The sequence below is a fragment of the Ixodes scapularis genome, unplaced genomic scaffold (genome assembly GCF_016920785.2).
Source record: "Ixodes scapularis isolate PalLabHiFi unplaced genomic scaffold, ASM1692078v2 PGA_scaffold4__175_contigs__length_147842914, whole genome shotgun sequence".
NCBI classification, from domain to species: domain Eukaryota; kingdom Metazoa; phylum Arthropoda; class Arachnida; order Ixodida; family Ixodidae; genus Ixodes; species Ixodes scapularis.
Window position 1 is genome coordinate 140,408,128 of NW_024609879.1, and position 26,349 is coordinate 140,434,476.

At 48.1% G+C, this 26,349-nt stretch overlaps 2 protein-coding genes across 2 annotated transcripts in view; both read right to left on the minus strand.

Annotated features, from left to right (window-relative positions):
- The window catches only part of LOC115330927 (histone-lysine N-methyltransferase PRDM9-like), a 204,673-nt gene that overhangs the window by 169,935 nt on the left and 8,389 nt on the right, over window positions 1-26,349 (minus strand). The gene's annotated exons all lie outside the window — the stretch shown is intronic.
- Window positions 23,643-25,909, minus strand: LOC121837700 (zinc finger protein 239-like). The gene is made up of 2 exons (XM_042293467.1): window positions 25,384-25,909; window positions 23,643-24,292 (listed from the first exon to the last, which is right to left on the minus strand). The coding sequence occupies exons 1-2, from the start codon at window positions 25,568-25,570 to the stop codon at window positions 23,643-23,645; spliced, it is 837 nt and encodes a 278-aa protein (XP_042149401.1). The 5' UTR covers window positions 25,571-25,909.

The following is a 26,349-nucleotide window of genomic DNA, read 5'->3' on the forward strand; positions in this document are numbered from 1 at the left end:
ATCGTTTCTTCGAGTGGAAAGGGGAATCTAAGGCAGCGACTGAACTCGCCGAGCCTTTGTTGTCAGTTTCATGGAGCCCAGACATCTGATACAAATACATCTTCAGTCAGGAAATTCTGCGCCATTTGGGCCAAATTGGGCGATGAGAGGACGTCTGCTACATTTAGCGCCACAATGACATTTTTGCTAAGACTTGCGCCGCACTTGCGCCGAGGTGGGAAATGCAAAAGATAAGAATATATTATTATTGGTGGGCCACGATATTAAAAGACGCGAGAGGAGAGGAAAATGGTACAAATACATACGTAGGAATAACAGAAAAGATACTGGCGAGCTGGTGAACTTTCAACATTTTGAACAACTAAGACTTGGAACAAAAAGTGGGCGACACACGCGCCCAATTTTTTTTCAGTCTCGGGTCTACAAAAAGTTAGGCAGGCTATTTATGCGAATACTACAATTATGCGATTTGCGGAGCTGAGTTGTACGGACAGTGGGCATAGGATAGGAGGCTAATAGTAACGATCAGTCGGCTAAATGAGCAAAAGGTGTTGACTTTTTCATTGGTGAACATGGACATATGGTTCCAATTGGAAACTTGCTGAGCGTCATTGAAAACTACGACATCAGTAATTTGTAGAAAGACCTCGAACGTGTGAGAAGCTCAGTGGTGCTCTAAAGTTACCGCTCGTGCAGCAGGTACAAGGCTGGGGCTTTGTGATAAGAGACGGAAAAATCGCGAGGGCGCCTTATCGCACAGGTAGCCTCGCTCTGCTGCACGACTGGTAGCTTTAGCGCACGCTTCTCACTCACTCAGTCTTTTTTTTTAGAGCGCAGCTCTTAGGCTCCCGTTTCCGGCTTGAGCGGCGTCGGCGTAACCGCGCGGTGCATTATGGGACGCGTGACGTCACTGGTGACGTCATCAGTGACGCCACTGATGACGCCATCGTGATCTGCATCGTCATCGTTCTGATGACGTCATCAGTGATGTCACTGATGACGGCATCCGCATCGTCATCGTCCCCGATGACGTCATCAGTGACGTCACTGACGACGTCATCGGCATCGACACGTGACCTCATAGGGGTCACGTAACCCCGTGAGGTCACGCGACCCTCGTGAGACGACGGCGACGCCGCTCGGAGGGAGGAGCAGCAGACAGGATGAGGAGGTGAGGGAGGAAGGATATACCTTATCATCAGTAACCGTCCCCTTCCCCTCCTCAAGAGCTGCGCTCTAATCCGGCGTTACAGGGAGTTGAAAACGGCTTTTCTTTTTTTAATTAGTGATTTAGTTGTTTTCGATGACGTTCAGCAAGTTTCTAATTTAAACCTTATGGCTATAGATTCCCTAACTAAAAAGTTATGGCCAAATTTTACTTACTTATTCAAATGATTGTTACGATTAGCCCCCTAAACTATGTCCTCCAGGCCTTATTACTCACCTGCACAAACCGCATAAGTGTAGCTTTCACGGCTTATTTCTAAAAATATAATGAGCATTAAAAAATGAAAGACGTTTTCAACGCCCTGTAAAGCGCGAGACACGTGCGCGAAAAATCCAACCGATCCGACGTCCGATCCGGCAATACGACTGCCTGATCCGAAAAGTTTGGTCGCTTCAGACGTCGGATCGGCGATCCGGCGTGCGTCCAGCATGCCAGATAGTTTCGCACGGCGGACGGAGTGTCGGAAGCGTCCAGCCAATGGCAGCGCAGCTAGCGCGAACGTCATGATGACGTACTGGGTTTGGCGGGACGAACACGATAGCAGGACGGGCGAGGGGAAGCCGGACGCGTGAATCCCGCTGACCCATCCGAGAAAGATGACCGCAGCAAAGAATGCACGCGCTAGCGAGAACGAGCTCGTAATAATTTCGTTCGTGCGAGCTAACCGTCAATCTGGGACCAGAGATTTCCTGGGCGGCGCCGAAAGGATCGTCGCGTCGCATTTAAGGTCAAAAGCATGTGTCTCAAACTGTTGCGTGCGACAATTCGGAGCGGCGTTGGGACTGTCGGGTCGGAAGATTGTGCCGTCCATGTGTCTCGCGCTTAACACCGAATTAGAGCGCAGCTCTTGAGGAAGAGGAGGAAAGGGTACTGAGGAAAGGGTATACCTTTCCTCCTCATCCTCCCTGCTACTCCTCCTCCCCTCCTCTTGTTCGTCCTCCTCCCCTCATCCTTCAAGCTCCTCCCCTTATCTCATCCTCCTCCCCCTCTCCTTCTTCGCATCCCTCCTCCTCCCATCATCCCTTCTCTGCCCTCCTCCTCCCCCTCCCCGCGCGTTGCATCACGGCAAATGTCCCATGATGCACCGCGCGGGACCCTCGTGACATTACTCTTGACGTCCCGAGGGTCTTGCGCGGTGCATTATGGGACATTTTTCCATGACGCAACGCGCGGTAACGCCGACGTCGACGCCGCTCAAGTCGGAAATGGGCGCCTAAGAGCTGCGCTCTGAAAAAAATTCATTCGTATAAGTATTTTACAGCGTCTCTACTTACCGCATATTTGCCTCATCTTAGCTCGCAGCAGAGTTCGAAAACTCGACCACATGCAACCATACATACTAAAAGCGCTAGTTCTGAGACAGTCACTGGTGAATAGCAAGACGGTGGTGTGTGTCTCCTTCCTGTTTCCGTGTCTCCTGTTTTAATTATGTTGCTTACCACGCACTGCACTTTATTGGTATTGCCCATGAAACAATACGTAAAGACGAATGCCACCATGTCGCGCTTTGATGTTGTTTGATCGTTGCTATTGGTTCGTAGCGTCGGCTTGCGTTTTAAGGCGAAACGAAGTATAAAGGTTGCTCGTGAACTGTGCTGGCCGGTTGATGCGCTGGACGGTTGATCGCCGGTAGCGTCTAAATTTCCAGACGATGTCGGCAATGTCAAGAGCTAGAAGTCGCGAAAAAAAAAAAAAGTGCGATGGCGGCTCCTGTGATAAGCCAGAACCAGGTTCCTGTACGCCTTGCTAGACCACTTAAAGGGGCCGTGCAGCCGATATTCGCTTGGAATAATATTCACTTTACGCGAGCTTACTGGCACTAGTGGGTCAATGACCAAGAAACTCCCTTGTTGCGGTGTAATTTCAAGGACAAATGCGAGCGTTTTCTTTCAATATCTCCTTCGGAAAACTTGACTACACAGCTGACGTGTCGCAGTACCCTCCAGTGATGACGTTTTAATGCGGCTCATAGATTGCACTCCAGCATTGCGTGAGCACTCAATTTGGGCTCGTGATATTCAACCGCTGATTCGACAAGCATTCGGCTAGTGCCCCGTGTTCAATCGCTGCAATGACGACAGTACACGAACCACAACAACGTCTGGAACTCAGTGCGTGTCCTGTGCTTAGCCAACCCCAGCGCGTGGCTATGATCAACACTAGCGGCATATAATCGGCTCCAGATCACGTGACCGCTTCTTCTGGCTGTGAGTTGCATAGGCAAACGTGCTCCTTTTTCTTTTAATTTTTTTTCTGCGACTTCAGTTGCATGGGATGAGAATCGAACGCGTCTCATAGGTCATTAACGTGAGGTATTCGTTCTAAGCGGTACAGAAGTCGTTGCGTCGCCCCTTTACTTATCATGTGTGGCACATGGCTCCGTGCCGTGGTTCCAGTGCACCACGGAACCTTGCGTCAACCTTCAGCGCCTCTCACCAGCGCCTGCGTCGGTCTTCGCCGCTTTGCACCGGAGTGCTAGGAGCAGCGGCTGACACGGGGGAACGCCTGGGTTTGCGTGAAATAGGCTCTGAACTTATGTTCGGTACTTTTACAGGTCTACCTTTTTTGGTCTTAAATCTCGGTCAACCCCTCATTATAAAAATATTTGCCGATAAAATTTAAGAAACACCAATGTATATTTCAATAGACACGGTAGTCAATGTAGTTCCTGTCTAACGAAAGAGCGGCAAACTTTGACTTGACTCTGGCTCCAACGTCGCCAAAGAGCATTGTCAGTGTTAATGCACGAGTGTAGCTTTCATAGTAGTTGTAGATGGTTGTTTCTTTAGTTTATGATATATTACACATCATTCCTGATAGCAGATAGGCTGGTATTTGCCGGAATTTTGCACAAATTATGTATATAGGCATAGTAACTACCCGTGAAAGAGAAAGGAAGAGTCTTTATCCCGATAAAATGTTGCACTATGATTCATTTTGAAGCCCTGTTTTTAATACTCATTGTAAATGAAACTTACTGTGACCTCCGCCTTATTCCTAAAAAAGGCCCTGTGAATTCTTTTTGTGCCCTACCTATTCTTATTAGAAAAAGGTGGGTAATATGCTTCAGCATCAAAGAGGAACCCTCAATCATTATCAAAGATAAACGCATTTAGCGATGGAGTCACGTTTTCTTTTTTTCAAGTGATGTGCTAACAGATGTTGGCATCTGTTCCAAAACGGGAAAAAAAAATTCCGTTCAAATGTAGCGCTAGAGGTTCTAATCAGATACCCAATTTTAAAAAGTAATCATTATCTCGTTCAAACGTCATAAGTGATTTTCTGATAAATTCGATTGGAAAATGGCGCCCGTTTTCGGTAACTGACGCCATTCAGTCCCATGTGTTCGAGAGCTCCACCGGCAGCCATTTTCCCGCTGTAAATTTCGGAAAATCGCTATTAACTTTTGAATAAGCTAACGGGGAGAGTTTTGAAACTTTGTCATCTGGTTCAGAAAAGGCTCTGGTTCAGACCACTAGCGCTACATTTGTGTGGAGAACGAGCGCTCGTCGATGCGTAGTTCATTTTTCTGTTAAGAAAAAACGAAACAAAATTTGTATAATAAATGTATATAATTTTGGGGGCTATTGGAAAGTGGGGGGGGGGGGGGGGGGGGCACTTCGTAGTGCCTGCAATATTTGGTTGTCGGGTGAAGAAACAATGCAGATCGCAAGTTCGTCTGCTTCTTTTGCAGGGGCTGTGGTGACGTCAGAAAAACGCCGAGCTCTGATTGGCTCTGAATGAAGGATAGTGGGTAGACCTCAAAGCAAGCTGCCTCGAGGTCTACCCACTATCCTTCCATCAGAGCCAATCAGGGCTAGGCGTCGTTCTGAGGTCGCTGCAACTGCTGCCGAAGAAGCGACTTGCTCTTCGCATAAGCACAGACTTAACCTCACGAGGGTTTGCCGTTGTCACTGCCGGGTATCTGCATTTTACAGCGGACCTCGGTGCTGAGGCTACAATATACCAGGGACCCGGTGTTCAGGCCTGGTATCCTAATGTAGCCTATCGAATACTAATAGATACTTTTATGTCGAAAATTATTCTTCGCAGCCATCCCTTTCCCCGAATTCGCAGACGCGCTTTTTGCAGAGGCCCTGCCAACGCTCACCCATTCCTATGAGGAGATCGTAGTTTTCCTTGAGATTTGTCATCCTTGATTTCACGTAGAATGACAAGGTGTTCCATTCTTCATCCGAGAAATATTCTCGGATGAGACTGAAACGAGGCAGGTCTTCGGAAGACATTTTCGTGGAGAGGCAGTCGAGTGGCGGTCGCAGAGCGGGATTCCCAAGAGACGCTCAACTGTCGTTTGCTAAACTTCCCGCACTTGCCGCCACTTTTTTTTATCAACCAACAGAGCGTGATACTGCGCCGCGGAAAACATAATAACGATAACTTTTTATTAACGGTTTTCGCATTTCACTGCATGTAAATTCTTGGTTACACATTTATGGTTACATTTCTCGAATCTCTTCTCGCTCTCATCAGATGGCAGGGCAAGCGGAACCGGAAATCGTAGCAACGGCGGCAACGACGTCGGTAGCGTTTGTTTGGCGTGTCTCAGAAACTTGTGTCCGTTGGTTCATCGTTTCGAACGTGAGCTCTGAAATCAATCCCATTTCTTTTACAACGTGCTGCTGCTCCCTTCCAGCATTATTCGCCGAATCAAGGAGCGTCATTCGGGAAGCAGCTCGGTTGATCAGATCCGAGTGTAACCACCGTAAAACAGCTTTTGGATTGTTCTTCTATTATCGCTGATCTCTCGTTTTCCGCTGGAAACGTTTCGGATCCCGCATTTGACATTTCCCAGCGTTCATTTCTGACAGAACTGAAATCGACCAGTTTGCAAACTGGTCGCTTTAAAGGACACATGCAAAGGAAAAAAACATTTTTTTTTAACGGCTTAGATGGAAAAAGGACGCCATAAAACGATTTTACAACGAAGAAAAAAAATTTAGAGCTATATTTACGGCGCAAAACGAATTTGTAGTTCGCGCCCGCGGGTACCGCGGAAAAGTGGTCCATATTTATCACGTGACTGGTCCTTATTTATCACGTGGTGCTTGCGCTCTTTCGGAAGCTTCCTATGGCCTCTAAAAGTAACTTATTCATCTTTGTTTGAAGTATAACAAAAAACCAAGACGAATAAGTAACTTTTAGAGCCCAAAGGAAACTCCTGAAAAAACGCAAGCAGACGTGATTGACCTGTGCGCCGGTCAGACGACGGCAGCGGCGCCCCGAAGCAGACGAACTTGTGCGGCGGCGGCGACGGCGGCGTGGAGAAACGCGTTGAAGCGGCGTTCGCACAACGCTCAGCGTGCGGGGGCGACGCAGCGCGGCGGCGCGCGGGCCTACCACGTGACCAGCGGCGGCTCCCGCGAGCGCCAAAATATAGCTCTAAAAATTTTGTTTCTTTGTTGTAAAATCGTTTTATGACATCCTTTTTCCATCTAAGCTGTCTAAAAAAAAATTTTTTTTTCCTTTGCATGTGTCCTTTAAGTTCTGTCAGAAAAAAAGAAAATGCCTTCGACAGACTCTGAAAATGTAGCCGTCCGATTGCGAGTGTAGTTTAACTGGTTTAACGCTCCGACATTTAGTGAAGTTGTCGGGAACTGTGGAAAGAACAGTAAAGCAGGGCAAGACGTAAATATCTGCGCATGCACAGAGATTTCAGGCACCGAAAAAAAAAAAAGAAAAGCCATGAGCACTTTTACCACATTCTTTTCTGTGCCGGTTACTTCACAAACACGTTAGTAGTTTGCTTTCTGCTTTCCCTTCGTGTTAATGAACGACAGATCGCCACGAGCACTTCACGGCAATCTGGTGTATATATAGTTTATTTATATATTTCTTTTTAATCTTTCATCTATCAGTTAATACCACATAAGCAACGCTTTTTGTCTTTATATACACGTTCACACGTACAGGCAGAACGACAATCACAATTCGACGTTAAGATTCCGCCTTCGAGCATATGGAGGCGTCCATGGGCACAGAACCATTAAAAACAAACAAATATATTTATTTACAAACTCTTTGGCGAGGCTCTTCCTTCCGGGTCGACCTGTGGCATGACAAGCGGACCCCCAGCGATTTCCCTACACACCCTCTAAAGGGTGTGTAGGGAAATCTTTTTTTTTTTTCTGAAGGCCCCTCCTTAATTCGCAACAACTTCTCTATTCTCAATGCTCCCTTAGCCCCCACCCCCTAAAAATCTTAGACACACCCCTAATTTCAATTCCTAGGGAAACCCCTGGCAACCCCATCCCCCAAAGTGTAAGGTTGGTCTGCCTCTGAGGAGCGGCGACACTTTGAGGAACGGCGAAACCAGTAAAAGTCGTTGCAGGGCCCCTTTAAGGGGCCCTGCAACCGCTTTTTGACTGGTTTGTAATTTGCACCGAACCTGAGCGCACTGAACATAGTAACTTAATGAAACTTTTATTTTCTCTGATTTTCGCCTTATTTTAGACGTTATAGGCAAATAAGAATTTAAAAAAAACAAGAAAACATCCAGCGCTCATGGCCGCCGACTCCGAGTCGTCGGGTCGAGAGGGCGCCACTAAAGCACGTGTTGGACAGGCTGTATGAAGCGGGCGGCCATGGCGGTTCGCATTGCATTTGCTGCGCGATAAAAGACTATTTCGGAATGACACTTCACTGGCCACCAACGACAGCAAGCACGGGGGAAAGAAGAGTTCAGAACGGGAGCCACTTCGCGCTGCCATACCGCCCAACGGCCAAATCGCCAGGAGGGACCGCGCGGAAGGCCTTCGGAACACTCGGAACCGGTTGCATCCTCGAGCCGGTATACGACCTCAGCGCCACTGCGTACATCCGGGACCTTTCTACGCTCCCCGTTCGTCGGCGACTCATCCCAGTAGCCCTTTCTAGTATGTGCCGTTTTTTCCACCGCTTGGTGGCGGGTATGTCGACGGGTCATTTCTTCTTTCCGTACTTTATAAACGGCATTTGTTTCTTTTCTGATATAAAATACTGAACAAAAACTACTTTCATACATAATTGAAACAGTTTGCGACACTTATATTTTGTATATCGACTAAAAAACAAAAGAAGCTTTTAGCGGCCCTGACCAGTAGTAAGGCCAGGACCAAAGACGTCACATATCGCGCGCTTTCGGCAACGCGGGTCGCCCTCGTAAGTGGAGGAGGTTTCCGAGTCGTCCGGTTGAAATATGACGCACTGATATTTAGTTACTCTCTCCGTGCCCGCTGGGTTGCCCAAACCCCAAGAGGCGTGGAAACTGCAAAAAAGATTGACGCTTAAATATGATTGCAGGGCCCCTTTAAGCTGGGACTGCAGCTGAGGCTAGACACGCGACAGCACGGGACCTCGGCTTTAAAACATTCTTCCACAGTACACGCGCATGCGCTTGAAACTCACATTTCAAAGTAGGAAGCGCAGCTAGCTCGCGGTTCTAGCTCTGGCTGCAGTCTCGGCCTAAAGGCGAACGGAGTATCGACACTGGCAGGGTGAGAACGGCAGATAATCTTCCGGATGCCTGGCGTCCAGCGTGCAATCGTTTCCTCCTGTCGTATTTTGGCTGTGTGTGCGCGTTCGTGGCCCACGAGATGCCAAGGAGCTCTGGAAGATATCAAGCTAGCGCTCGAGGCGAGGCAACTGGGAGATCTCCTTGCCATTCTCATGCTGTCAGTGACCATAGTTCTGCATTTTTATGGAGAAAAAAGATTGTTTTCGAGAAGACACTGCGTACACGAGTACATATTGGGCACCTGCTCAATGCTAGAAAAGGCGAAGAAAACTTGTATACATGGCTTGCATCGATATCGCATAATCTGCTATGGGGGTGGTCAGCTTGCTGCCGAGCATGTATAAGCAATGCATCTTCTCATTTGTTTTTCTCCTAAACACATAGGAATAACCACTGGCATGCTGGGATAACGTCATGTGCAGGCCATGTGCAACCACAGTATAAACATGGTAAAAGAAATATCTAAATCAAAACCAGTATTAAGAAAATCCACTGAATCGCATCTCTGACAAAGAACAGAGTGGGAGACCGATCAAGTCGAGGGAAGCTTCAAATAAAAAAAAAAAAAACAATAAGAATACACGGCACAGACTATACGCACTGCAACACAAACCTTTGTAACAACCGACATAACTAAACGGAAGATGACTGCCGTGCACTAGGCCAATGAAGACAAGAAAGCGTTGAAATTACGCCGTACCTCCTTTTATTTGCCCTATTTTTAATATGAATCTCCTTTTCTCCAATCCAAATCGCCGTGAGATCCAGTTTGCATGGATGCAACAACTACAGGAACCACTATCTCTTCTACCCTTTCTACTTGTCCGTTTCTCTGTGGGTTGCAGGCACCCTTGCACGAGTGTTTCCTTCAGCCCATCCATGCACAACTCTTCTTCGTCGTCAGTCCTTGGGAAGCTAGCCTCTCCTGATCAGCCGACTGAAGGGTCTCTCAACAGTTCTGCAACGAGGGAGAGAGACAGCAGTTATACAACAGCTCCTCTTTCAAGCTCATCTCTCCTGGGCTCATACAACCCATCTCGGCCACGCTGCTGGCAAAGCAATTCCTGTACTCCATCCCTCGCTCGAGCTGCTGTCATTGCTTACACGTATCGCACTCGGCGCTTTGTAATCCACCCATGGGGATCGTCAACGGTGTTTAAATTCCGCGGTATCATCAGGCACGTCACCGGGGTCGGCAAGAGATCTCCCCGTGAGCTCTGAACTTGGCGGACGGGAGCGTAGTTAACCACAATCTGTTCTGGCGTGCCACCGAGTCGCCCTTTGGCAAGGAAATATGCATTTCCACTGACCCGTGTCTGTTTTGGCGTTCTCGTTTGCATGCGACACCGTCGCTCCGCGGCTTGCGTCTGGCCAAAATACTTGCGCTGGAAACACCTTTCAATCTCGGCCCGTGCCTAGGTCTCCCAACGTAGCGACAATAGACCCTTCAAGTTGTTGGTTGTTTTTATATATTCCGGCCTGACTCGAAACATTCACACAGCATCCGAAGATCCTGCCGCTTGGTTTGTTGTCTCAGAACACAGCGGTGATGAAATTATATTTTTCGACAAGCATACGAAGGTGCTCTCAACGATGCTACACACAAAACTGCTCCCCGCCGCAACCGACATTTCATATTTTTACGGTTATTTCAAACGTTTCGCAGAACTCAGACGTCCCACTGTTCTCATCTGTTGCAAAGCAAGTGGCAACCAAAATTAAAACACTGCAATGCGACGCAGGTCGTGCGTTAAGCTAGAAGGTTATCGGGCCATGAGGGAGCTCACGCACAGCTCATGCTGACCTGTGGCCCTGTCGGCTCTGCCACTCACTACCTTGATGCAGCGGCTGTGGTGGAGCAACTCGTCAGTCAACAAAATAGGTAACAAAGTAACAAGGGGCTTGCCCAGCAGTTTGCGTATGTGAAAAATGGAAATGACTCGAGTGATGAAACTATGTAGGACCCAATCAGGAAATAATTATCATAGGTGGCATAAATGCCCATGAAGAAGACATTGACGGGTTCACAGTCACAGGTGCAACGACAGGGAATATGTTAGAGTTTTTCAATGCTCTAGATCTGTAAGCCCAAGTAAAATGCAATGGGAAAATAAACTTGGAAAGAAACCACTAGAGTCCCACAAGCTGTACAACAAGCTGGGAGGTGTGGAAATAGACTCGACGAGTGGCATCCAATTGATAGCTTAGCTTGCCGAACCCTTTACAGTTCCGACGAGGCCTGGTGCAAGCTCGGGCCCAAGACTATATTACATTTTTCCCCGAGCGAAGAAGGGGGCGACAGTGCATAGCGCAGTCTGTTTGGAAACCTCAGATCGGGGCTGACAGATTTGTTTGCTTTACTGAAGCTAGCCCCGGGTGGCCCCACTTTAGTTACGGTATACTTTTAGCATAGGAAATGAAGCATGCAATCCAAACCAAGCACTCAACAAAACATTGCCGGAGCACGTGCCCCACGAAATGTGTGTTCCTTAATACCCGTCTACCAAACGTATCCACGAAACGTGTTTCGACAAAATACTACACACCCACGAGAATGTAGTACTAGTAATTTGTAAAGAAAAATGATAAAAGTACCGAACTGAGTATTTCCTACCTTCATTTAATACACAACTGGCACACAGAAAACAGCATATGTTGGTCTAACAACGATGGAGTGAGGAAACGAGGTGCTTGATTGCTTAAGAAGGAGCAACAGAAATTTCTCAATTTTAAGCACTTCTGGCGATGTGCACTCGAGGCGATGGTTCCGCAGTCTTAAGGCTGCGGTCCCACGGCAGCCATCTTGACCAAGGCGTTAGTTCAACCAATAGATGGCGACACGCACCCGTGGGGTGCAGAGCCGTTTATCGAGAGAGTTTGGCCATACATTGGTTTGAATAGGCGAGCATCTCTGGGCCAACCACAGGCCGCGAAACAGCCCCTAGCGGTGGTCGTTAACTCTAAATTTGTGACACGACTAATTCAAGCCGTTTTAGCGTCGCTAGAGTTAAAAGGTGTAACTCTCAGTGACTGAAAACTTTGTGCGTGCGAGGTTTTCGTCACGCCAATATTCAAGTGTAGAATAAACGAACGTGCGCTCCAAACCTGGGCCAACTTGCTACAAACAGCGTCTCAGCTGAGACGGTGAAAGAAAGCACTGCCAAAGCCAGCGCACGAGCCGGGCGGGACTCCGCGTCTCCAGACGCTCGCGCGCCCAACCCTTTACACTCTTTTCTTGGTTTTCTTTCCGCCAGTCCAGGACGCTGTTCTAACAAGCCAACATCAGCAGTGCAGACAAAGGCAAGGGCACGATCGCGTGGCTTTGGAAAGTGGCTCCTATGCATGAGTTCTCGTAGAAACAAAAGCGTTTTGCTGAGCTAGGTTCACGCGCCTGTACCTTTGTCTTCACTGCCGACATTTGTGAGATGGAGCAGAGAGGCCGAGATTGAACGCCTCTATTTCACGCTTTGAATGTCGTTTGCAATATAGTGACGTCGCGGTCTCCTGATTGGTCGACGCTGTGTCACAAATTTAGTTTACGCTCTAAGCGCGGGGGGAATAATCGGCGCTGGCGGCGGCCTTTGCTCCGCCTATTGGCCAAACTCTCCCAATACACGGCTCTGGTGGGGTGTAGTGTGCCTTCATACACACTCGCGCTTTTGCTTGAGTGGTGACATCTTAGCCATTTTTCCTCCCAATCGTTTTTTTATGCATTTTGAAGTGCGCGCGATCCGGTGTCGCTCAGCTCGAGCGCGTAGCTTTGGCTAATAGATAGATGCCATTTTACCGTCCAAGTCACGCACCGAGTGCGCGAGAGCGTTACGCGCTGGCACATTCAGGGCAACAATGGATGTCTTCACCCTGAGACAGACAGACATGTAGGCACCCTAGTGGGGTGGCCGAAACATTGGTTCACAGTGGGATGGCTCGAGCACCATCACGTTCTCCTCGTAACCTTGCTCGCGCCGCTGGCAGCTGTGCTCAGCTGGCTCAAGTAGCGTGGCCCAGCAAATGGATGTATGCGAGAATGTCAGACTGGGTGTAGATTGTTCTCTGATATAGGGACAAGCGGTTCGGTGGTTGTAACGGGCTTTCGCAATGAATCTTACCAAGAAGGATTCAAATGTTGATTGACGTGTCAATATTCTATCAATGAAAATTTCTTCTGCAGGAATGCACGCTCAGTAGACTCAATCTTCCAAGACGCCAGTGGAAGCGGACGTCAAGTAAACTGCTTCGCGATTTACGGTACTTACCTCACCATTTTAATGACGACTAAAAAAAGGTCACGAAATATTATGTTTCACGGGGTCCAGAAGATGTTGTAAAGGTTGTTACATTATAAAGGGGGGGGGGGGGGGGGGGGTTCCCAGAAAACAAACGCCGTTGCAATATTTTCGGAAGTACCGACACACATAATGTTGTAAGTACAGCTTAGGAGGAATATGGTGAAAACAATCAGAAGACATAGGAACACGTTTATTTGCAATGAAGACGCTATGAATGAACGGCGTTTAGCGACGGCAAGTTATGAGCGTTCGGGAATTTATAAGTTGACGTGATTGCTAACTATGGACATGCGGACAATGAAAACCAGTTTTGTCGGGAGATGGTGTTGCGGTGATGACCTGATATCGGACGACTCATGGCAGACAAACAAGCAAGTTTCTTCTCAGCGAATGGTAAGTGTCCAGTGTCAAGCACAGCACGTGGCTACCGACGTTGCCGTCGTTTCGAACACTTACCGCTTTCGACAAATGTCCTGGCACGTGGGCTAACTTTGTGGAAAGACTCGAAGTCTTCCTTGAGTCCAACGCCATCATGGACAGTAACTGAAAACGATCCACTATTCAGTCGGTGGGTGGCGAAGCGTATCCACATCTGCGGAGTCATGGGCGATGCATACTCTAAGTGGCTGGAAGTTTACACGATGCCTGCCACGACGTCCAAACACGTCCTTGACGTTCTACGGTCTCTTTTACCCACTTTTGCCCTACTGAAAATACTTTTCTCTGATAGCGCGCCAAATCTTGCTTCAAATAAAATAAACAAGTTTTTTTAAGAAAAAAAAAACGGCATCAGGCATCACATTAGTGCAGCATACCATCCTGCAACTAACCGGCAAGCAGAACAGGTGGCGTGCGAAACGAAAAAAAGCGCTTTGAAGCTTACGGAAGAAGCAGTTCAGTGAAGAATCGCCAGGTTCTTGTTCCGGCAACACGCGACGGTCTCAACTTACACGGAAAAAAACCCGCCGAAGCAATATTCGGCGGACGAAGAGCCACACCACTCGATCTCATGATACTATGGCCTACGAACAAAGATCGAGAGATTCCCAGATCGGGAGTAATGGCAGTTTATTCGGTCGGACAACTCGTCTACTTGAGGAATTTCAGCTGAAGTCGGGCCTTCCATGTAAAACTTGAGTAAAAAAGGCTCTATGTTGGTTGACCAGGTGGTGTCATCTCTCTGAATACGTTGGATATCAATGCCATTAAGTGTAAATATAACTAAATCATAAAACACCCTTTGTGTATTGTGTAACTGCCCTTGTATTTGATAGTAGAAGCTATGGTGGTGATTTGGACCTTTCACACCAGGCTCCTTTTTCTTATTTTTCGTCTCATACTCCTTTGCGGTTTAAGTATGCTTCAAGAATCTTTTGGAACGGGGACATTACCATCGTATTTTACCACCGTTGCCTGGAGGTACAATTCTAAAATTCTAAGGCAATCCGGTACCGAAAGTCCAGACTGTGATTGAAACCTTACGAGGTTGTTTTCCAAAAAAAAAAAATTACTAACTTGGTTGAGAAGGGTTTTGGGATCTAGCGAAAGAGGAAGGTCTTTTATATCCATCGAAAAGACCGAACAAGGTCTACCATGAAAGGGCTGCAACTCTGTAACCAAATCTTCTGAAGAACGTAGTGACAATGGACTTCTAACTTCCAAGGCTGACAAAGCATTCTGAAGGAAAGAAGAGACCAATTTTTGCCAGGTGCCATTTTCGTTGACCACTACCCGGAGGGGAAGGTCTACCTTGTAATCTTTTAGAAAAAACTTAGTCCCTTTTTTTTTTTTTTTTTTTTTGTTATCAGGACTTCACCGAGGTGGGTTAGGAGATCTTCCCCTCCCCCCTTTTGTTTGAGCTAGAACAGTACCGTTTTTTTTTCTGTTGGTCAATGTCCTCCCTCTCTTGTGTGTTCAGGAAAAAGAAGTTCATCCTCTCCCTTTTTCATTACTTTTTAATTTCCGGGTACCTGTGCCCTATAAAACCACGATCTTCTGTCCAATAAACTTCAGCTGTGTTTGAGACTTTGTGTTGTTTTGTCCTTTTCCCCCCCAGTCTCGGGGTTTTGTCCAAAATGTTGAGCCGAGCAACACCAGGCAGGTCAATCCACATCGACCTCCTATCTTCCTAATCCTGGCGCTGCTCCATCACGACGTCCTCAACGCGAACATCGTCGTCCGGGGTATCTTCGAGACTACGTTTAGGGGGGAGGTGTGTCGTGTACTGGTCTGCGATGGCATGCCGGCCGCGAGACAATGCGACGGTGCACGCGAGCGCCGGCTGCTGCGCGAGCCAGGCCTCCTTCCGCGTGCCCCGCATTCGTTTATGACTGCTCTACCTAGAGCACGTACACAACGTACATGTACCAATAAACCCTTGGTCCTCCGTGCCTGACGCACCCGACGCCTCGAGTGGACTACTTTACAGAGATTCATTAAATATTTTATTCTCAAGTGATGTGCTAACAGATGTTGGCATCTGCTCCAAAAGCGTCAGCGGCCGCTCCAAAGCAATATTTTCCCTGCTACAGAACCTGCTACAAAACGTCAAATCCCGATTTCATTACTGGACATGCGCAGGTCGTAGGGTCTCACACGGGAAACTTCAGCGATGGACTTTTTTCATAGTTCGACCACGATCGTGGCGCGCCCTCGCGGAAATCGCTCGAAACACTTTTGGTGGCTCTGGTACCGTCTCTCCGTTGTCTGCGCCAGGCCTGGCGTTCCTCCCGGTCCATGTGTTTACGTGTCTACTCTGGTGGCGTTGTTCCGTCTTTCCCTATTCTGAACGTGTCTTTCTGTCTTCGTTTCGCGTGCATATTTTCTTCGAAATGGCTGAGGACGACCTGGAGGATTAACAAAAGCTACTGTCTACGATACAGAGGACCTTGTTCGTTTTTATACCTTCAAGGGTGCGTAGACATCCGACGCTCCATCAGTTCCTACCATCGACTCGGAGCCACTTAATCGTCACTTCGGTATCGCGTCTTGCAATTGGCTACTTAAAGAGGGGTCTGCATTCAAGGAAGAGTCGCAGAGTGTCATGTAAGGAAAGTAATGGTGACCAGTTTCGATACCGCCCCAACCATCTACCCTGTGCGGAGCTTGTGAGCTCCGTTTATAAGGCCCGGCCACTACAAGCAGCTGATATTTCTCCCCTCGATCGCTTAAGTTATTCGAGCTTATTGCGTCCGTCACTTCGCCGTCCTGTGTACCGCACGAACGCACGAGCATCACCGTATTCGGGAATGTGTAAACAAACTCGGGCGGTCCTGATATCGCGAAGGCTCGCCTGCACGAACAAAAAGAAAGGAACGGCATGTTAGAAAAATCTCTCTTTAAATTCAGCACGTTTACGAACCTTCGACAAAGTGAGCCCGGCAAACAAAGGAGTTCACGGTTGGTTGCCAAGGCATTCCATCAGGGTTCTGTCTCCGAAAGGCTTAAATTCGTCTTGCACCCTTTAAATATATTTTGCCAGCGACTGATATTTTTATGTGATTTTTCTTCTCTTTTAACATGGTAAGACGCGAATGTCTATAGCGCACGCCTGAAGGACGGAAAGATTTATCATGTTATTCTTTACTTGAATACCATGTACGGCATGATTACGTCACACAACCTCGCGTGCACATTTACTATTAACGGACAAATAGTCAGAGTGTAGGCGAGCTATTGTAAGTTGAACATGGTGGTAAACTTGATATACGAATACATGATAGAACATCGAGGACAGGGACGGAAACAGGACTTCTTTGAGAATTCCTGTGTCCTTGATCTTTTATCCTTTCATGTATTCGTATCTATTCACCAACACGCTCATTTTCAAGCATTAAATCTGAGACTGGTGTAGGAAAAGGAAAACGCAAAAAAAGAACAAGCATCGTCTCAAGAGACGTTGCCTGTTCATGTTCTGCCTCCTTTTGCGCTTTCGTTTTCCTGTCCCAGTTTCTGGTTTACCATCATGTTTAGATTTACTGTATTAGTTAAAATCACAATGTCCCGCCGCCACATTGATGACCCAGCCAGCTGACACGGGGGATTCGCGTCCTGTAGGCTTTTGAAAGCAGGGCAAAAAGGGCGGGGTGTTTGACATCGAGTCTTTTTGTGCACCCCCCACAAAGGCTGCTGAAACTCCATAAAGGCTTCCATTTGAACCATTTTTGCTTTTATTTGTTCAACGTACAGCTGCGCGGTGGTGAGGCGCGACGACTTTGAAACCAAGCCGCGAGAATAGCGGAGGAGTCAAGCCGAACCAGCACTGTCTGTGCGACCGAGCGGACGAGAGAGCCACCAAAAATGGCGCCTTTCCCTTTCCTCCCTCTCTCTCAGAGTCGGCGCATGCGCCCAGCGATCTCTGAAAAAGGTCAATTCCTCCACGGTGGGAAAGTGGGGCGATTGGTTGCGGCCTCTGGGCCACTGGGAAACGCCCGTCTCATGACCCGTCGGGGAATCGCCGGTCCACCAAAAGAGGGCGGGCCAACTAAGGGGAACGCTGAAAGTGGGAAACGTATCACGAACGAATAAACGGGTTTTAGTTGGTGCTGGAGCTCCAGAGCTCACGCTCCGTAATCGAGCCTCGTCAAGGGACTCCGGGGTACAATGCCCCCGTAATCGGAATTTAATCCTACGAGCCAGCCAAGTCCCGAGCTAACACCCGAGCACCTCCTTCCCACCTTCCATTAGAGACTAATCTGCGCAGATCTCTTTCGGTTATCTATCTTTATTCGTTGCGAAAGTATTCAATCGTTTATATAAAAGTAACCCACGCCTACAGAGTTGGTAGGCGTTGTCAAGAGAAGCAACTTGGCCTTCGACGCAAGTACCGCCCATCTTCCCACAGCCAAGTTCGTCAGCCGATCCGGACCTGCCGCGGACGACGCAAGGTGTGCACCAAGGAACCCGTTCTGTGGAGCTCGATCTTGCTGGAGAGATACGCGTCCCCAGTGCTTAGTTCATCGCAAGCGTAGCTCCCACTCCATTGCATTTCTTCATCTCAAGAACTGCCTGGAAACGAGCTGGCGAGGGAAACACAGGCCTTCTTTTAGGGCGAACGAAGGTAAGAGCGCAGTTACATTGGTCAGGTGACATTGTAAACAGACAGCAAGGTCCTTTTGAAGGTCACACTATTTTTTCTAGAGAGTATTTAACTCGGGTTCACTTTCTACGTAGGAATATTTAAATAGAAAATTTCTATCTTAAAGAAATCTTTCTTTGCAGTACGCCACATCGGCAGCGACAGAGTTGCCAACCAAAAGTCGTTTCTCCAAACATGCTAGCTTCATTATAACATAAATTATGTAGCACTGATACAAAACACGACGTTAAGGATAAAGGCTACGTGCCTTGTACTATCAAAGTCTTCGACGCACAATACTTTGAGTTGCGTAAGAATGCCTTGCCAGGGCCGTGTCACAGCCTCTAGCCTTCCGCTGCGGTTCATCACAAGATGACACGAAGTCTTAACGTAAAAAGAAACGAAGGCGGGTTACGGACAAAGGATGCCGCCGCGCATGGCTTGCCTCGAGCCCTTTAAACAATTCGACCCCCTTCGCTGGCCCCTCCAACATTGATTCTACTCTGCCCTCCATGGCTAGCAGCCGCGAACAGGGAATCAGGGCTATCATTGTCGCCAAACAATGAACCCGGAGCCCGCCATCCGCGACCGGCACAGAGAAGAAAGCAAGCGGCGTGTCCATGAGAAGATGAAACAAGGCCATCGCTGCCCCTCCAATCTTCCTATCCAAATGGTGAAGGAAAAACTTCGATGGTGAACAAATTACTAGGTTGTAGATTAACCGTGTTACTAAGTAAAACGTCTTAATGTTTAACTTCTACTGTGACTTCAGTGGTGTAAGCCAGCCTCGAAATTAGCCCGTCAAAATCCACGCAATCGCACTTAATTTCGCCGGAGGTATTAAAGGGGCACGGACAGGTCAAGACATATTATTATTTTTTATTATCTGAAACGATTGACAAGGATGCGTGGACATTATCCTCAACATTTGAAACTTGTGAACGAAGTATTTGTGAAGTAAGCAAACTTTTCCAAAAGCCGAATTTGAAGTTCCCGCTTGATCGGAGCCTGTGCAGTGACCTCAAAGATTGAGTCGTCCTGCAACTCGAGTTTCTCTGGCGCCTCCGTCCCGGCCCGAAGTGTCGTATTCGCCTGCGTCTTCGACTGCTTGCCTCCGTGTACCGCCTATAAAAAGTGAGCAGACGACGCATCAGTTTCCAGTTTGAAGTTCCTTTAGGACCCTTTCAGCAATCTCAAATTCTTTGAAACGGTGTGAGGTCGAACAAAACGCGCAGTGGACTTTTGTGAGCTACGCGAGGGTCCAAGTCGCGTCGGTTTTGCGTGAAAGTCTTCCCCGGCGGAGTCACAACCGAGACTACGGTACACAGACACCAAACCCAGTTGTTTTGACCGTTTGACAATTTCCTTTTCGAAGTCTGATAGGTCGCTAGGAACCTGAACAAGAGAACTTTGTTCGATTCCCCGACTCGCCAATGATCCTCGGTGCTACATGTGCCAAGCGCTGCGGCGCCGCCAAGTTTATCGAGGGAGGATAAAAAGCCAGTAGGCGACATAACTCCGGAATCCGATTTTCGATATTTCAAAAAGAAAGGCCATAGGACGTTTGACATTGCGTAAAACCACATGTTCTACGAATGCCATTCTTAAATATTACAAAATGTCGTTTACAAAGTTTCTAAATTTAATAATTTTTGACGTCATGAATAAAAAAAGAAATGCGAGGAAATGAGAAGCAGTCTGCCCTTTCACACTTTGGGTACTTCATACTATTTGATTGTGAAACGTTTGATATTGCCGGTGCAGATTGCAAAAGATATGGCGAAATTCACGTTTGAACTCAAATTCAATTAGGTTATGAACCTCTTGAAAGTACCTTTGTTGTGTAGTTTTCTGCAATCCCTTTAGAAACAATTTAGCACACACTTGAAATATGCTGGTCACTATAAACATTAGAGCCTTCTCCCTGCTTGTATAAAAATAAAAATGTTTTCGTAAGGATCAACATTGAATTATACTTAGTTCTGTTATTCCCGCGATTCTAAATAGTACTTTTGTGTATCCTTCACCAATTCCGGCGTGATGTGGCAATGTATCGCGTTTCGTCACATTAGGCAAACATTCCCGCCAAAACATTGATTCAATATTGTGGCGAAAATTTTACCAGGAGGCTATTTCTAAATGTTGCTCAAATATTTTTTATTCCATGCTTCTGAGACATTTGTCTATGTAATGTAACTTTACACAACATTCAGCAACATTGAGACAATGTCACACGAAAAACGTTTCTCTTGCGTTATTCTTCAAATGGCTCTATAACGTACCCGGATATGTCCACGCGTTATATTACATTCGTGACATTGTAGTAACGTTTTGGCAACATTTGGTGCTAGTAAGAGAAGAATTACTGCTTTTTAATGCAGGTTTGCACCAGTTTCTAGCAGGGGTCGTTGAGAACTTCGGCGTCCGGCTCGGTGATCGGAAGGGTGCATCGTTGGCCTTTGCCGACGATCTTGTCTGATCGCCAGGTTGCCCCGTGGTCTTCGCTATCTCTTAGATACGTTTATTGATTTTCTCAGGGTTAGAGGATTTGAAATTAATGGTTTTAAATCGTCTGCCATTGGCTTAGTGGGTGGCGAAAAAAATAAAAAAGGCTAACTCTTGTCAATTTAAATTTGAAGCCTTTCCGCTGCGTGCGATCGAGTGTTCCGGGTCGTGTGAAGAACATACCTCGGTGAACAGATTAAAGGGGAACTGCCACCTCAAATGTAGATTCTTTTTTTGTCTAAAACGATGCAAGGTGTAGTCATAGACACGCAAAAAAAAAAAAAAAATACCACAACCCAAGAAAAGAGATTTGCCGCGCGCACGCACCTTTGTATCCATAGAAGTTTTTCTCTCCCTCTCCTCATTTCCTCGCTTCTTTTTATTCGTGACGTCAAAAAATATTAAATTTAGAAACTTTGTAAACGACATTTTGTAATATTTAAGAACGGCATTCGTAGAACATGTTGTTTCACGCAATTGCCAACGCACTATGGCCTTTCTTTCTGAAATATCGAAAATCGGAGCCCGGAGTTATGTCGCCTCCTGGCTTTTTATCCTCCCTCGACAAACTTGGTGGCGCCGCAGCGCTTGGCACATGTAACACTGAGGATGATTGGCCAGTCGGGGAATCGAACAAAGTTCTCTTGTTCAGGTGGCTAGCGACCTATCAGACTTCGATTAGGAAATCGTTAAACGGCCAAAACAACCGGGTTTGGTGTCTGTGTACCGTAGTTTCGGTTGTGACTCCGCCGGGGCAGCCTTTCACGCAGAACCGACGCGACTTGGACCCTCGCGTAGCTCACAAAAGTCCACTGCGCGTTTTCTTCGACCTCACACCGTTTCAAAGAATTTGAGATCACTGAAAGGGCCCTCAAAGAACTTCAAACTGGAAAGCGAAGCGTCGTCTGCTCACAGCGATAGGCGGTACACGGAGGAAAGCAGTCCATTGCGGGAGGCGGGCGAATACGACACTTCGGGCCGGGACGGAGGCGCGAGAGAAACTCGAATTGCAGGACGACTCAATCTTTGAGGCCACTGCACAGGCGCGGATCGCGCGGGAACTTCAAATTCGGCTTTTGGAAAAGTTTGCTTACTTCACAAATACTTCGTTCACAAGTTTCAAATGTTGAGGATAATGTCCACGCATCGTTGTCAATCGTTTCAGATAGTAAAAAATAATAATATATCTTGACCTGTCCGTGCCCCTTTAATACCTCCGGCGAAATTAAGTGCGATTGCGTAGATTTTTACGGGCTAATTTCGAGGCTGGCTTACACCACTGAAGCCACAGTAGAAGTTAAACATTAAGACGTTTTACTTAGTAACACGGTTAATCTACAACCTAGTAATTTGTTCACCATCGAAGTTTTTCCTTCACCATTTGGATAGGAAGATTGGAGGGGCAGCGATGGCCTTGTTTCATCTTCCCATGGACACGCCGCTTGCTTTCTTCTCTGTGCCGGTCGCGGATGGCGGGCTCCGGGTTCATTGTGTGGCGACAATGATACCCCGGATTCCCTGTTTATGGCTCCTAGCCATGGAAGGCTGTGAGACGGCCCTGGCAAGGCATTCTTAGGCAACTCACTGTACAGTGCGTCAAAGACTTTGATAGTACAAGGCGCGTAGCCTTTATCCTTAACGTCGTGTTTTGTATCAGTGCTACACAATTTATGTTATAATGAGGCTAGCATGTTTGGACAAACGATTTTTGGTTGGCAACTCTGTCGCTGCCGATGTGACGTACTGCAAAGAAATATTTCTTTAAGATAGAAGTTTTCTACTTAAATATTCCTACGTAGAAACTGAACCCGAGTTAAATACTCACTGGAACAAATACTTTGACCTTTAAAAGGACCTTGCTGTCTGTTTACAATGTCACCTGACCAATGTAACTGCGCTCTTACCTTCGTTCGCCCTAAAGGAAGGCCTGTGTTTCCTTCGCCAGGTCGTTTCCAGGCAGTTTTTGAGATGAAGAAATGCTATAAAATGAAGAGCTACGCTTGCGATGAACTAAGCACATGGGACGCGTATCTCTCCTCGCTTGATGCCCAGCGTCAGCGCATCTGCCCGGTTGATTGGCAGCCTCGAAGCGCGACATCCTGGCAATCGTCATCTCCTTGTACGTGTTCATTAATCGTCTAAACCAATCAATATCGCGTGACTTGTGCTGTCAGCGTGCGTGTCTGTGGTTATATGTGTTCGAGTCTTCGGATTTATTCTGATCTAAGACGGAACAAACTATACTGGGAGTAGAGACGCTGTGAAGTTCGTATTTGTACAATATTTCTTTCCCTCTACTTCTCTGAATATTACGGTCGACCAATATATATATATATATATATATATATATATATATATATTTGCTTTAAGCCTGTCTCGGGGCAGGTTTGGCGCAATTCTTAACAGAAATGGCATTTTGGCGCAAGATGCAGCAGGCTTCACTTCATGCAGCAATCTTCCGCGAATGACGCAGCATTTCCATCACTGCACGTCTCACGGCCAAACGTCAGGCGGGTTCGAACGCGAGCAAAATCTTCCTTATAACTCGCGAGCCGAGTCAGACAGCCGACCCCGATGTGGACAGCGTCGACGATCATTCCGCCAGACGTGGTCTAACCTTGCCCATCCAACCACCGAACTCTCCGATAGTCCTCCCGGCCCGAAACGCACGTTCCGGTTCTCTCGGGTGAATACGCGCGTTTTGAACCTCACGTCGCAAAGTATACGCCCGTCTCTTCAAGTCGCCCACCAACGCGGGAACTGTTCGCCAACGCTTTCGTATACCAGCTTGATCCCTCTCTCTTCTAACGGCCCACCGCAGAGCCTTCGTCGACCCTTACACCCACGGTTGGGCAAAGTGGCCCTTTTAGACGACACGCTCGTGGGGAACAGTAAGCCGAGGCCATTTCTATGTACAATGTATTTATTAGAAGGCAAAAGGAGAACTCGCCGGTGTCACCCTTGTCTTCGGGTTTCCCCAGTGTCGTTAGGACCCGGTGCCCCTCTTCCCTCCCCTATCACGGAGTCCATCTAACGCTCTTGGTCGTCGGAGGAGTGCTGCTTCCTCATGTGGCTTCTAAGTTCGCATGGGAGCAGGAACCCTCTGCCGCAGTCCCCGCACTTGTGCGGATACTCTTTTGAGTGCGCCCGAATCACGTGCCTCTTCATGTTGCTTAAATCAGAGGTCCTGTAGGAGCACAGGTGGCAAGCATAGGGCTTCTCGCCGGAGTGGGTTCGCCTGTGCCTTGCGAGGTGACCTCTCGTAACGAAACCGCTGCCACACTCTGGGCAGACGTGGGGCCGCTCTCCGCTGTGCGTGCTTTCGTGCGTCCTCAAGTCTGCCAGCTGAGCGAACTTCTGCCCGCACTCGGCGCACTCGTGAGGGCGCTCGCCCGTGTGCACCCTCTGGTGCTTGGTCAAGTTGCCCTCCTGCGTGAAAGCCTTGCCGCAGGTGCCGCACACGAAGGGCCTCTCTCCCGTGTGGGTGCGCTCGTGCTTGACTAGGTTTCGTTTCTTATCGCTGGAGTAGGGACAGTGACCGCATCGGTGCCTGCCCTCTCTCCCCCCGTGCATCCTCTTCCGATGTCCCTGGAGGTGTTCGAGGGAAGCGAAGACGCTGTCGCAGTCCCCGCACGCGAAGGTCTCCGCTGGCCCTTCGAGGGACGGTGCCTCTTCTTGGTCTGCACATGGACGAGCAAGGCAAGGGGGGCAGAGAGTTAAGGGGAGACACTACGGATAAATCCCGAGACACCCCTCCCCCGAAAGGTGACCCGCCCCCCCCCCCCCCCCCCCCATTTTCGGATGGATTTGTTATTTTCTTTTAAAGGGGGGGGGGGGGGGGGTTCAACGATTTTAAGACTAAACGAATATGCATCTCGTAATTTTTACGTTGTTTATCATGTCCTGGAGGTCACAGAAAAAACCTCCTTCATTAAAAAATGTCGCTATTCCGCTGCATGATCACAAAGCAAAAGTCAAGCTGTTCCCCCCACCTGCAGCAACGAGGGGCAGCCGAAGGAACTACACACGGAGAAGATTACGTGACCTCACTCGGCTCTAAGCTGCAGCATAACGCCCGCTAATGTCAGCAGAGAGAGAGAGAGAGGAAGCGTCCTCCGAGAGAGCACAGGGGCACCAAAAATGCCAATACTTATCTATTTTTTTTTTTTTCTACACAGCAATTAGGACACGCTGTCGAAATCGGTTTTCTGTTCTTTACTTTAGGAGTGTCAGAGGGCAACTTCCACAAGTGTTTGACCGAAGTCCGGAAATCGTTGCAACCCCCCAAAACCCCCTTTAAAACACCGAAAGATAGCCCACGCTTACTAATCGTAGCGTTCGGATCAATGATGCCCTTGGCGTAAATGCGCCCGGTTAGCTAGGGCAGGATATATAAGCGAACATTTTTGACTGGGAAGTACAGTCATCTTTGTTTCATTGCCCTTTCGCCGCGATAACATGTTTGATAGACACATTATCTAAAATATTTTTGTTTTCAACTTTTCTCGACTGTACACCGACAGGTAGACCACTCCTCATTTTCGCACAATGTGCTATTTATTTTAGGTGGACTATATCTCAGGAGAGTACCCTACCTACAAATCCAGACTTAAAAAAAAAAAGATACTTTTTTATTTTTTTTATTTTATGCATTGTAGTGGCACTCCTGCCAATTTTTAACTAATACTAATAGTGCAATCCTGCCAATTCTTATTGCAATGGCAAACTTCGAAACTCAGCGTATCCTTGCCATCCGATGTCCCCCACTCACGCTTGTTCTGGGCTCCGTCCTTGGCTTCGACGAGTCCTAGCTCGGCGCCAAACTCGTCCCCGTACCAGACGAGCAGCTCGGTCCCCGGCGCTATCTTGGCCCTTGTCTGGTAGTAGACGCCTCCCCTGTGCTGGAAGGCCACGAGGTTCTGGCTGTTCTCGCTCGGGGCGCAGTTGACGTAGCGCATCCAGTTGGACTCCGACAGGGGCCGGGCGTCCACCAGGTAGCCGCCCCAGCCACGCACCTGGATCCGGGCAAGTGCACGCGGTGACGCATCAGTTTTACACCCGCCTCAAGCATTTCAAGGAGATTGTTTTGGCACCTAAATCAGATTATCATTGATTTAGTGTTTACTTGGAGATACATTTCTTGAACTTCGAGTTCTTATGCTATAACTGAGGTACTGACGAGAACAAAGAAACCTACTTGTAACTTCCGTAATTTTGGATGCGCTCATCTGGGAATGGGTATCTCTGAATTGTCGGCTTTTCGTGCTATCTGTGCGAGTGCAACCTGAAGGTGATGCGTGCTGCTTGTACTTTGTTGCCAGTAAAAAAGTATTTTTAGGTTGCCGCACCGCCAGAGCACAAAGTATTAGCGTGTTTTCTAGCGCTCTAAACTTGTTCCTGTAACACCCTTAGGATGTTATCCTTGAGACCAGCTACACCTATAAGTGTGTATGGTATTCCATAGTGTGTACCCCGACAATTCCATCCTCCCTTTCAGGTTCAGACCCTTCGAGTTCACGCATACTCACGCAGCCCACAGGGAGCACTGCACCTTCCAGGTGTATCCGTTGCCCCCGCCGGAGCCGGTGAAGCGCACGCCTTCGTAGGGCCCGTAGCACAGCCTGGCCGGGAGGGGCCTGAGGGTGAAGACCCCCTTCCCGGCCGCCTTGATGCAGGACCGGGCCAGCGTCAGACCCTCGGGCAGGGTCTTGTTCGCGCGCTGGGGGTCCCCCGGGGG